This window comes from Typha latifolia, chromosome 4 (assembly GCF_019914945.1).
Source record: "Typha latifolia isolate L0001 chromosome 4, TyphaL0001v2, whole genome shotgun sequence".
Taxonomy (NCBI): domain Eukaryota; kingdom Viridiplantae; phylum Streptophyta; class Magnoliopsida; order Poales; family Typhaceae; genus Typha; species Typha latifolia.
In genome coordinates, this window is record NC_133089.1 from 17,421,196 (window position 1) to 17,434,193 (window position 12,998).

The 12,998-nt window shown below is 38.0% G+C and overlaps 2 protein-coding genes across 3 annotated transcripts; both read left to right on the forward strand.

Moving 5' to 3' along the window:
• Window positions 1-189: 189 nt before the first annotated feature.
• LOC140785954 (flowering locus K homology domain) lies at window positions 190-5,690 on the forward strand. Of its 2 annotated transcripts, none has more exons than XM_073134099.1 (7): window positions 190-322; window positions 990-1,278; window positions 3,119-3,359; window positions 3,981-4,129; window positions 4,248-4,523; window positions 4,616-4,810; window positions 5,271-5,690. In XM_073134099.1, exons 2-7 carry the CDS (start codon window positions 1,003-1,005, stop codon window positions 5,445-5,447), a joined length of 1,314 nt encoding a protein of 437 aa, XP_072990200.1. In that variant the 5' UTR covers window positions 190-322; window positions 990-1,002; the 3' UTR covers window positions 5,448-5,690. The 2 variants fall into 2 exon arrangements, with proteins under 2 accessions (XP_072990200.1, XP_072990201.1); XM_073134100.1 differs by having other exon boundaries at window positions 224-322; window positions 963-1,278.
• Window positions 5,691-7,338: 1,648 nt separating this feature from the next.
• On the forward strand, window positions 7,339-10,048 carry LOC140786958 (protein WRKY1-like). Its single transcript, XM_073135682.1, has 4 exons — window positions 7,339-7,501; window positions 7,839-8,704; window positions 8,803-8,928; window positions 9,521-10,048. Exons 2-4 carry the CDS (start codon window positions 7,914-7,916, stop codon window positions 9,657-9,659), a joined length of 1,056 nt encoding a protein of 351 aa, XP_072991783.1. The 5' UTR covers window positions 7,339-7,501; window positions 7,839-7,913; the 3' UTR covers window positions 9,660-10,048.
• Window positions 10,049-12,998: the final 2,950 nt, after the last annotated feature.

The following is a 12,998-nucleotide window of genomic DNA, read 5'->3' on the forward strand; positions in this document are numbered from 1 at the left end:
CCATAACGTATTTAGATAATTTTAGTGGCGGTTTAACTCGAACACCATTCAATTTTTATTTCTTTTAAAAAAGTTTATTAGTTTTGATATCTATAGGTAACACTTATATGCAATTATGTATGCATGTCTTAATAAATTTCCATCTCTAGATGGCCCTCGAATTAAGACTTATATCGTAATATCAGAGATACTCAAGGGTTTATTTGCAAAATAAGGAAGACATATCCACTTCACGCGCTCGTGAGTGAAGCTGAACCCTAATCCCTAACATCTCTCTCGAAAATTTATCTCTACCTCTCCACCGACGAGGCCAATTCTGCAGGTACTGCTTCCGAATCCCTTCTCTGTCTGTCTTCCTCTCTAATTCTTCTTCCCATGGTGCCCTATGCTGGGATTTCTAGGGTTTTAGCCTCTTAGGAGACGGAAATTATCTAATGACATCTGATATCTTTACAGGAGTGTGTACTCCTTTCCGCTTCTTGTTGTGTACTTGATTTAAGTTTAATATAGTAGGAAGAAACATGCCCTGGTCTTTCTTAAGGAATTCATGTTCCTTAATACGTTAAATCTAGCATAAAATCCAATTATTAGCCTCTTTGCCATCTACTTTATATTTTGATGACATTGATTGTTCCTTTTAAATTAATAGAAAAGTTATGCTAGATGCATCAATATGGTTGCTTTTCAGAAATTATGCGTTAACGTTCCACTGTGCATGCTTTTTTTTTTTAATATATATATATATATATATATAGCTTAGTCATTGGATTTCAACTTTATACAGCGTCCCACCTGTACTAGTGTAGAGTTTAGTATTTCCCAATCAGTTGGACTTGTTCTTATTCTAAGGTTGTATACATCTAAGGAGTCCTCTTCAACTAGCTTTTTCCTTTGAAGCATCCAGTAAGCAAGGTTTTTAATATTCATTGGTCTTCTCACAGTTTTATCTTGTCTTCATTTAGTATTTGATTACTTGCTGGATACTTTAGTGTGAAAGGAAGTATGGCTGAATTGGAGGAAAAATTTCCTGATCAAGATTTAGCCGGAGTGATTGATAACTCGGACAATCAAAAACCAGAACATGATGAAGATGCAGTTGGCAATGGTGAGAAGAGGTGGCCTGGGTGGCCTGGGGAAAGTGTTTTTCGAATATTGATTCCTTCCCACAAGGTTGGTAGTCTCATTGGCCGAAAAGGTGAATACATAAAGAGAATGTGTGAGGAATCAAGAGCTCGTATCAAAATCTTGGATGGTCCTCCAGGAGCACAAGAGAGAGCTGTAAGTTGCCTATAGAGCTTTCTCAAAAATTCAATTTTATTGTTGATTAACAGTAACTTCATTGGGCCCCAGTGTTATTGGTATTTTTTTTCTAAATAATGTCCTTAGTTCTTAAGAATCCTATCTTTGTCATGGTCTGGAAATGGAGTTCTGCATCAACTTCCATATATTTATTTATAACATTGTACCATCCTCTTACGAAATCTGTTTTCTATGATAATGGATTTTCTTTTTTATTCATGTCCTGATATTTAGCTGCTTCTATTGATCCTTTATTTTGTATTTTCCTTCTAATGGATGTGACACTATTTATTCAGCACATCAAATTGATTTACTGTGGCAGCACAATTATGCTGTCAAATTAGAATTGAGATTACCTTAACTTAAAGAACAAATAAAATATTAAGGAATAGCTTTAAGAACCATGGTGAGAAAATAAGGGCTCAAACATTCTGCCAAAGTTCCAACTTCTTTTAATTAGAGTTAACTATATTTAGACTCTGCCAGTTCTTTTTTTGCAGACCTTTCGCAAGCCAAATCTTCAATGAGAACCTGCAGTAGAAGAATGAAGTCCAGATTTGAAGGTTAAGTTGTGGAACATTATGTTGCTACGTATTTAATATGATGTAGATCTGACATTTCTTGGATGAATAACAAGCTCCAATTTTCTATTTTAAACTCAAAGATCTGGTTGACCAGTGCTCCAAACTAGATATAACTCCTTTAGAAATTTCCTTATTACAAAATGGAGCATATGTAGGGTATTTCCTGATGAGTCCTCCTTGTAAGTAGATGATTCTTGTAGTATGACCTACTTATCAAAATACAAAGATTGTGTGGCTTTGGAAATAATGTAAAATGGATGCCTGCTGATCGGAAAATGAATTAGCGAAATAGATTTGAATTGCTGGAGTTATTTATCTTTGAAGAAATATCAAATAAGAATGTGCTCTGATGCTGGTAGCACATATTGGCAGTATTGTCAGTTAGCTTAATTACAATATTATAAACTATAAAGCTTAATTTGGTGTAGGCTTCATATTGATACAGTGAAGTAAATAAACCTTGATCAAACAAGGTTGGTAATCAACTAATCATCATAGAGAGAACGACTTTGAAATGGTCAATTTTCTGAAATGGGAGTAAATTAGCCAATATATCAGCCAGTAGCCTTTAGCATCCTTTGAGAATGGGGATAGAAGTACAAGATAAAGGATTTAGAGATTTGTCAACATGATCATTGATCTTAGTAACATTATTTTCCTTTTATATCTACTTTCCAACTTTACCCATTGTTTTTACAGAAACATTCCACTGATAGCGATATTCGACCTTATAGGTTAGGTTAACGTAACTTGCATATTTCATGTTTATATAAACATGCAGTACTTAATTTGTGGCAATGAAATTGATAATACTTATTCTATATGACTTTTAAGTAATTCTCTAGGTTGTTTCCTATAAAATGATTCATCTGGTAATATGTAGACCATTTTCCTTATTTGCATATGCTTCCATCGAATACAGCCTTCCATTGATTGGTCAAAAGGGTTTATATTACAAACTCGTACTTGTTTATGTTGCACAGCTGCAATCCGTTCGATGACATTTAGAGTAACTGTTTGTTGTAGGATCGACTTGTTCTCCTTTTAGTATTTAAGGCCATGCCTTTTCTCAAAATTTGTTTGGGGATAATGAAAATCAACCGGTTAATTCTTTTGTAGTTCAAAGACCATAAGTGTTGACAAGCTCATATTGCTGCAGCTCAACAGCTTTCCCCCTTCTGATTTTATTATATTTAATATTGCTTGAATCTGACATTAGCTGATTATTGTTGAAGGTGATGGTTTCAGCAAAGGAAGAGCCTGATGCTTCATTATCTCCTGCGATGGATGGTCTGCTTAAGGTTCATAAACGGACAGTAGATGGTTTAGATGGGGAGACTACTGAACAAAATCCTACCAACATGGTAGCAACAAGATTACTCGTGGTAGCTACACAAGCGGGTAGTCTCATTGGAAAGCAGGGTGCAACCATAAAGTCTATTCAAGAAGCTTCTACCACCACTGTTCGTGTCCTTGGTAGGATGTCGTACCTTTTGCTGGCATTTCCCTGAATCATGCTACTGAGCAATATATGGTGTATTCATATTTTCTAGTCCACAATTTTGCCAATAGTATTAGGAAGAATTGAATATGTCAGATATTTGCATTTTTCACTTTTAGGACTTCCCAATCAGTTATTCATCAGCTTGTGTCTTGGTCTATCCATGTATTGTAGTAACTCTTGATCATGGTATTTTTCCTAGGATAATAAAAAGTCCTAGTACACGAGGCTCTTGACAATGTGGAATCTACATACAAAGGTATAGGGTTCCAAACATGGGCTATTCTTAAGCATGGTTGTTTCCAAGGAATGTTTATATTTTGGGTAGGATCTTATCTTTGATATACAACATATTCCTCTAGTCATTATAAGGTGTACCTGCAATTCTGAGGCATGGATATATTACTTTGATGGCCCATAAGTGATCTTTGATTGGTACCAGTAAGGCTTCATTCCTTCTGGGAGGTTCGAGGCTTCTAGCTCAGTTTGTGCTCCTTTTTGTGAAGATGATCTATCTTGTCAAATGTCAATCAATTTCTTACCTGTTACTTTATTTACTATGAGTTCTCTATTTCTAATGCTTTGACCTTTTGCAGATGACTTACCACCTTTTGCATTGCAAGAAGACAGGGTGGTCAAAATACAAGGGCCACCTACAGGAGTGCATAAAGCCGTGGAACTGATTGTTTCTCATTTGAGAAAGTTTTTGGTTGATCGCAGTGTTCTACCACTATTTGAATTTCGTGTAATTTGCTTACTCCTTTTCAGATCAAGTTATTACAAGTTCTTTAGAGCAATAATTTTCGATCTTTGAACTTGTATAATTATCGGGTTTTTTCAAAGTTTATGAAATAACTCTGCAGATGTCCATGCCGAGTTCGCATGCAGAGCAGAACTTGCCTCCACCTCAACCCTGGGGCCATCCTCAAGGTCCTCCACCAAACCCTGGCCCTCCTGGATATGGTGGCAATCCTCAATATATGCCCCCAAGACCACATGATAGCTATTACTCTCCACCCGAATATCCTCCTATGGAGAAACCTCTTCATCATGGTATATCTATGTACGGGAGAGATGCACCACCACCTGTGGGGCAATTTTCTTCCGCTAACCAACATTCTCAACCACATGTTTCACAGGTTTGTTTGTAATTAAAGTTTGGCAATAATGGATTATAGGCAACTTAAATTTCTGTTGCATAGTGAGCCATGTGAATTGGATTTTGGTACAGGTCACACAACGTATGCAAGTTCCACTTTCATATGCTGATGCTGTAATTGGTGCAGCTGGTGGAAATATTAGCTATATCAGACGAGCCAGTGGGGCAGCCATAACAATCCAGGAAAGCAGAGGTGTTACCGGAGAAATGACGGTTGAGATCAATGGAACTGCTACACAAGTTCAAACTGCACAACAACTGATACAGGCATATATATATTTTTTTCTCCTTATCACTTTAGAATAATTGAAGATCATAGGCCCTAGACCCTTGTGCATGTCTTTTAAGTAATTTCTCCTCAATTGAGTCTTCATTAGATATCAGGTTCTTGTTCTCTAGGCCATGTTTGCTTTTAAGTTTAGGGCCCTCCCAAACTCATTTAGGAATCCCTAAACTAGCTTAGTAACCAAACATCTTTTTAATTTTTTTCATATCTAATCAAATTTATTCTTTAAAAAATTAAAACTAAAAAATAAGACTAACTAATCAAGTTCGGGGTTTAGTCCCAAACCAAACAAGACCTAATAGTCTAATAGTCTAATAGTTAATTTATCATGATTACTGACAATAAAAACTGATTGTCCTTGTCTCTCTACATGGGCAATCTGCATTTGTCTTTTGTTGTCGATGACCATCAAGTCATTTCTGATCCTTTTTACTTGTGCAGAATTTCATGGCTGAAGCAGGTGCACCAATGCAAAACACAGCGGGCTCTGTCGATCAGGGTTACAATTCTTACTCATCACATGGACCAATGTACACGTCTCCTCCGGTGAATGCTGGACCTGCTACACACACTGGTGGAGGATATGGTTCTACGTATGGACCCAGCTATGGATATTAGACGAGTGCAAGGCTGGATCGCACTGGCAATAAGATTTGGTGTGTACTCTTAAAGGTTGTTATTTCAGAGGAACTTAAGATGCTACAATTTTAGGGCGTGATTGTAATTTTACAGTCTGTTCTCGGAACATCAAGGAAACACTTTAGATTTACTCGGAAGTTTGATTGTAGAAGAAACATGGTAAGTTATGTACTATTTTGTAGTAAGTGATCTTATTATACCATTTTGAATTATTCCCCAGAATCCATCAGCTGCCTTTTATTCTTTGAAACGTTGAAAGCGTGAAGCAGGGTTGTTTCAGCATCATGTATGATGTTAATTTTGGAATTGACTCAGGATTTAACCAAATCGAGTTAATTCTGTGAGTATCTAAAATGTTTCCAAAATTTCAAGTGAAAGGAAAGGAGGAGTTGTTTATAAACTAGCGAAATGAGATCTTATCCAATCTCTCTTACCTTTTTTTTTTTAAAAATTTCTTTTGAAGTGGAGAACATCATCAAAAGGATAGATTTGAGGCATTAACTTGTTGAGGTTGATGACAGCAAATCATCAATTACGGGCCATGTGGCCCCACTTGGGCCTTATCCAAGCCCAAATTATTCAATCAAATTGTCTTTGCTGAGAGTGATGTCTTTCTTAGCTCTCCTCTCAAGTCTAAAAAGCCTTCCTTAGCTTTTGATTGCCTTTTTGTAGTTAGTGGTCCGACACGCCATCTCCCGTTCCCACAACCAAATGGTGGATGCTTCCTGGATACTTGGTCAATCATTTGTGGAAATTTTTGCATCCTTTGTTGGAATATGTTCCTGTGATGAGGAGAGGAGAGTGAGCTCTCAGCCTCAGGTACACAAGTCAGCAAAATAATTCTTCAAATCATTCATTCTATTGATGAGAATGATGACACAAACACCTTTTTTTTATAATAAAATATTATATATATAGTTTTTTTTTAACGGCTTCTGGATGTATAATGATTGAATCGATCAATTCTTTGTTACGTAGTATTATGTCCTGCAAGGATTTGAATTCTAATCAGTTTTCAGTGGCTTCAAATTTGCTAGAATATAATCTGAATCGTCTCACAAGCATGATTAAATTTATCTAGCATTCTCAGTTAACAAGATTTGCAAGTATAATGGATAGTGATATTAAGTTAACAAGATTTCTTCTCCACCGCTAACTAGAAGTCTAGAACAACTAATACATCCCTATCCTATCTACGAAGAAGAAGAAGAAGAAGAAGAAGAAATAAATAAAAAGTCCCCCCATGAAAAGAATAATATGGCTACCCATTTGCTGGAAGAATTAATTCTCAAGATAAAACTCCGGATCAAAAATTATATAACCCGATCCACTTAGGAGTTAGGCCTAAACCATCATCACTAACCTGCACTTAATCCACGTCAGTCAACGGCACTCACCGGGCCCGCACCATTTTAGCCAACTGAGCGGCGAACTAATGCCTGGCCTCCACGTGTCGAAGGACGATGCTCTTCTTCCACGTTTCGGGTTGTGATTAGCTGCAGAGGCACAAGCGAAGCACGCGAGGTTCGTCGCGGGGCCCATCGCTCTGACGCACACTTTGACAAACGGCGGAAGCGGAGAGATTAGGATCAAAGTGTCGATAAGATAGAGTAAAACAAAATTAATTAGTAACTAATTAAAGGACGAGAAAGAGTAAAAAACGAGGTAACTGAGTGGGCCCCCACCGTCTGATCTACGAAAGCAACGCAGCAGAAGGCCCTTATCAGCCGTCCATTTTCTGCATCGTGGCATCTGGGGAAAGAATCAACGGCTGTGATGTTTGTACTGTCAAAGTACACTGTATCGCCTCTCTCTCTCTCTCTCTCTCTCTCTCTCTCTCTCTCTCTCTCTCTCTCTCTTCTTTGATATTTTTTTTTTCGCTGCGTTCTTGGGAGTATTTAATTAGATGAGGGGTGGAAAGAAACTTTTCTATTTTTGTTGTTCATGGTTGGGTCTTCGCTTTCACACTCCTCGATCCCACGGCAGTGGCAGGACGAGCTACTGGGAGCACCCGAGGCCTAGGGTTTCCTAAGGTGAGCCTGCTATTTTATTATAGCTCTTCAGATCAGTGTTTTTTAGTTGGATTTTTTTTTTTGGATAAAATCTTAATTTTGCCAGCTGGGTTTTGCTTGTTTTTGTTTAAACTATCATCCGAACAGCTCAAAATCTCATCTTTCTTGTAGTGTTTTTTTATTTTTTGCTCTTGTCTGTTTGAGATCATCAAGCTCTCATCTTGGTCTCCCCTGGTCTCTGTATGCTTTCAACTTTGCTTTGTCTTATTTAATCAAAATCTATTCTAGGTTTGATTTGTTTGTCCATTTTTGGGAGGGTCTTTATGTATGGGTTTTTGACATCTCTTTACTAAACCAGGTGTTAGGAGCTTGCAGTGCCTCCTGCTGCTGAGGTTCTTGTGGGTTTTAGAAGTGTTCTAGCTGCTTGTTCGAGATGGAAGAGGTGGAAGATGTTACTAGGGATGCTGTTGAGAGCTGTCATAGAGTACTAAATCTATTATCTCAGTCCCAAGACCAACTCCTGCCATATAGAAATCTAATGGCAGAGGCAGGAGAAGCTGTTTCTAAGTTTAGGAAGGTAGTTTGTGTGCTTGGTAATGGTGTGGGTCATGCAAGGGTTAAGAGGGTGAGGAAGCCCCTTTCCATCTTTAACCATAAGATCTTCTTGGACAGCCCATTTGGGTCTAGAGCAGGCCCTTCTATGATATCTCTCCAGCTTCTGCCCAGGAATCATGTAGAAGATCCAGTGAATGAGCTTATTCCTACTGCCAAGATCTCTCCTCAAGTGCACCAAAGGATGTTTTTGGAGAACCCAATGATCGAAATGGATGCTGCTTCGAGGAGCACACTGCAACTTGCACCGCAGAGTCCTAGTGCACACCTCCTTTTCCTCCAACAGCAGCAGAGCAATCAAAGGTTTCAGCTCCAGCAGCAGATTAAGTTACAGAATGAAATGTATAAGAGGAGTAATAGTGGGATGAGTCTCAAGTTTGATAGCTCTAGTTGTACGGCAACTGCGTCATCTTCCAGGTCATTCTTGTCGTCTTTGAGCATGGATGGGAGCGTCGCCAGCTTGGATGGGAAGCCATTCCAGCTTCTCAGCGGCTCCCAATCATCCAACACGATCGATCTGCACATGCCTTCCAGGAGGAGATGCTTTGGTAGGGGGGAGGATGGGAGTGGCAGATGTGCTACTGGGGGCAAGTGTCATTGCTCAAAGAAGAGGTTAGTTTCTTGAGCTAAGGTTTACAGTTAATTGGCTTTTATCTTGTTTGTTTTGATTTAAAATTAAATCTGGTTACTCTTTTCCTCCTATTTTGAAGGAAGCTGAGAGTGAAGAGATCTATTAAGGTTCCTGCTGTCAGTAACAAGCTTGCTGATATCCCGGCTGATGAATTCTCCTGGAGAAAATATGGACAGAAACCAATTAAGGGTTCCCCACATCCTAGGTATTAACTCATCAATTTGCTGACTTATTGCGATGAACTCGATGAATTGTATATAATGTGACTTCTACGTTATTAACTTTCCTATCTTCATGCCAAACTAAACCTTTTGCCATATCAGATTGAGTCAAATTTTATATATAGGTAATCAACATAAAGTTTTGTAATATAACATGCTAATGCTACTCATCTCCAGTGTCAGTAGATCAATATTCATTTCTTTATAAGTCTTTGATCAAAGATTATCTTAAATATTTCTCGAGGATAACAAAATGAAGTGGAACAACTATTGAAGTCAAAGAGTTCATGACGAGCTTATTGAGATCTTATATCCCTCAATTCTTATTGAAGTCTACAGAAATAGTAACTGTCATTCTTATTATAAGATTATTTTCTGTTATATGCTTCACTGATGAGATGTAGGGAACTTGGCCTTTTATCTAAAATTGTATGTACTTTGCATGGTTGTTCACTTGTTCTGCGAATGTTTAGATCGAATATTACAAATCTTCAGACTACGATAAAACTCTCATTGTTTGCTGCTTGGTTTCAAGATTTGAGTACTCAGAAAGAAGTTATGCATGGTGTCTTGCAGGGGATACTACAAGTGCAGCAGTGTGAGAGGCTGCCCTGCAAGGAAGCATGTGGAGAGGTGCGTGGATGACCCCTCAATGCTGATCGTTACATATGAAGGTGAACACAACCATGGAAGGTTACTTAATCAGCCTGCGTAGATTGGATAGATTGCAAGGGCAGAAGAGATCATGATGTAAATATACTTTGTGATAAAAAAGATATTGATGACTTAACCATATGATTACTTGTGTTGCGTGCTTCATGGGTTCTCTCTGGTTAGCGGAAGAGATGCGCAGAAAGTCAAAGCCCGATAGAAATGCCAGCAAGAAGATTAATGGAAGTGTTAAAAACTTCATTGACATTACCGGATGATGTAGATTTTATTTATCAGAGACTAGTTTAGTTGGGAGCATCTTGGGTTACTGCACACTAACTGGGAAAAAGGTTGTAGGGTGGATTACCAACAGGAGAAAGTAGTGTTTGTAAAACAATAGAATGAACTCATTATGATCTTGAGTTGTCTTGCACAATCTCTTATCGCTTCAAATCTTCTTAAGACATTGATTCCTGTTCTTTTTCCCTGGTAGATTGTTTATGCTGGATTATGTTTGTTAATTGATAGAAAGCAACAACTATTATTCTGTCTTCGTATTGGTACTGCATATGTTTCTTCAGCAAGAAAAAGGCTGTTTTATACTTTTTAAGATAGCATGGCTGCACCATCCGCTGCTGAGAATGCTTCAGGTACATGAAACTTCTCTGAAGCTGCAATCTGAACGAATGTCGACAAATTCAATTTTCTGGGGACGTACCTTATGTTTCTTCTTGTTGGCTTTGACATTTTTAAGTAGGATCGTAATTTTTCGTATGAGAAGTCCAGGTATCCTCTAAATCACACCTTTTTTTCTTACCTTTTCTTGTGCTAAAAATAGTGCTGGGCTCTCTGTCTCATGATTCAGATTTTGAGACTGCTATACAGGTAGATATCCAGTTGAGTAAGCCTTTAGCTTCAAATATGCAGCATAGTTCTGTGAAATCTGATTCCGTGAGCTGGTATGTCAGATAGTTCTGTGAAATCTTTCGTTTGGTTACTTGGGTCAGATGGGAAATCCAGGCGATAAGAAGTACTGCATCTCATTCTTGCCAACATGAACTTCCCATTGATTGTCCTGGAGTAGGCTGCAGCCAAAAGAACTAACACCGTACTTTGCTTTCAGAAGTTGGTACGAAGTCCTCATTTAATTTGAAAGTAGATGATTTACTCATAAAAAGATCGTTTTTTCCCCCTTTCTAAGACCTCGTTTTTCATGAGACTGCTATAGTTTATACGGCTATGTTCTAATAAGCTAAAAGATTAAGAAAGATAGAAACGAAACTGCTCTTTGGAATGAAATCTCCAGGGAGATCAAGAGAAACAATACGGAGGGTTCAGAATAGCTAGCATTCATTCGTCATACAGCATTGAAGATGCTCTCTTGAACTATCTTAAAAATTTAATCACCATTTCTAGATTTGAATCCATGGGAAGCCTACAGAGGTGATGAATAGATAATTATTATGGCAACTGACCTTCAATACCAGTCCTGAAATAAGGAAGATATACTTAAACAATGAATATGCAAACATAAAGCATGATTTCTGAAAGAAAGCTTCAAAATCAACCAGATCCTACTCTGATAACGCATTGACTCCCCCCCATTCAAGAAAAAGAGTGAGATGGTTGAACAATCACAGCACTTAGAGCTGACAGTGAGAGCTAGAAATAGAGCTTTAGAGCATTAAGGTGAATAAAGCAGGAAAGAAGGCTTAGTTGCCATCAGTTATATATGTCTGCATTGATTGAAGAATGTTTCCTAACTATCAGACAACATGAATAGATACCATATCAATTCACCAAGTATTTTAGTTAATATAATTTGTTCTAAGAGCAGTACCAAGTTACAGGCTCTGTTGCCATCTCTATGTAGTGTGAAAGTGATGCAGAGTACTTGGGTAATTACATTTTCCGAAAGTAACAGAGAATTCCTAATTGCCAAGTGAACTGCACGGTTAGAAGGAAGTGCAGCTAAAATAGGATTTAGACAAATGACCATGTTACTTGACATACAATTGAGATTTATCAAATCACATTGTGAAGGAAAAAAATCTTAGATTTAATCTTCATATATCTGCTTTAAGATCAAGACTGCCAATGCATTCAGTTAGAGAGCGGGCAGATACTTGGATTCATTTCAAATCAAACCAGACTATCAAGTTTATGCAGATCGAACTCATAAATCTATCTGATAAGGAGTTAATAGCACTTGGACGTTGAAGTAACTTGTTATGCATCAGCCTGAGTACAAAATGAGTAATGTTTTCAATCAGAATGACAAGTATCTAAACATCCTTGCACTATTCTCTGAGCAATAGAAATTTAGAAAGCTAACATCTACTGAGCAATTCAATTCCAAGCAAACACATTCTTCAGAATCCAACATAAAGATAACGGAAACAAGATAAAAGGAGGTTATTTTTATATAAACATACAACAATGAGAAGGAATTCTTAACATCTGAACCAATAAACTAGTGAACCCAGTTCAGCATCAAATATATCTGCATTAGAGCAGTAGAAGAGAGTACAGGTAAAGGAAGAAGAAAAGTGACGTAAAAAATAGATTGCCGCCATGGATAACATTGATCTCTACCAAATTCCAGCACAAGAAGATCGATATGTTACCCGAGAAGCAACGCCCAGTTGTCAAAATCCAATCTTTACTCTCATCCCAATTGCTTTGCAGCAATCGCCCTACCTCGAGTTCGTCGCTTCCATGGCTGCAGCACAGAATCTTGAAACCTCGAAGGCATTGCCATATGCCTTCTCCTCTTGGGATTCAATTCCACTTCATCTTTGCTTCCCTTATCCTCTTTCCTCTTCTCAATTTGCTTCTCTTTCTCTCTTTCTTCTTCCTCTCCAACTCCATTACTTCCACTTGCTTCGCTTTCCAGAGCTCCATCTCCCGAGACCTCAATGATAGCCAACACCAAGAGATCGAGGCCCTCACAGCGCGAAGAAGAAGTATTAACAGAAGGGGAATTCGAGGAAGTGGGAGTATCAAAGGAGGAAGCGCTCAAAGGTGCAAGCTTTGATGCTCGAATTCTCATCGGAATCGATTGGTTTCGATTGGCACGAGTAAATGGAATTAGAGAGCGAGATATTGGAGATAAATAGAATCGGAAAACAAAAAATCCGCGAGTTATTTTTACCAATAGATTGAAGAACGATGAAGGTGAGAGGAAGAGAGACGAAGCCCGAAGGGTGGAAAAAGTTTCTTTGTATATGCGAACAAACTTTTGCGTGTGTATTTTGGGCATAGGGCTGAGGACATTCTCGGAAGACATGTAAAACAATGGAGATTAGTCCATCTTATTTTTAATTTGATCTTATTTTGCCAAATTGCAGCACTGGTTGCAGGATCTTGTTAAAACTTAAAACTGAGAGTTGTATCATATGTC

Coding starts and splice junctions, on each gene's coding strand:
- LOC140785954 (XM_073134099.1), top strand. CDS start 1,003: ATGGCTGAATTGGAGGAAAAATTTCCTGATCAAGATTTAGCCGGAGTG. Junction 4,130..4,247: donor TACCACTATTTGAATTTCGT/GTAATTTGCTTA, acceptor ATAACTCTGCAG/ATGTCCATGCCGAGTTCGCA. Junction 4,811..5,270: donor CTGCACAACAACTGATACAG/GCATATATATAT, acceptor TTACTTGTGCAG/AATTTCATGGCTGAAGCAGG.
- LOC140786958 (XM_073135682.1), top strand. CDS start 7,914: ATGGAAGAGGTGGAAGATGTTACTAGGGATGCTGTTGAGAGCTGTCAT. Junction 8,705..8,802: donor TGTCATTGCTCAAAGAAGAG/GTTAGTTTCTTG, acceptor CCTATTTTGAAG/GAAGCTGAGAGTGAAGAGAT. Junction 8,929..9,520: donor AAGGGTTCCCCACATCCTAG/GTATTAACTCAT, acceptor GGTGTCTTGCAG/GGGATACTACAAGTGCAGCA.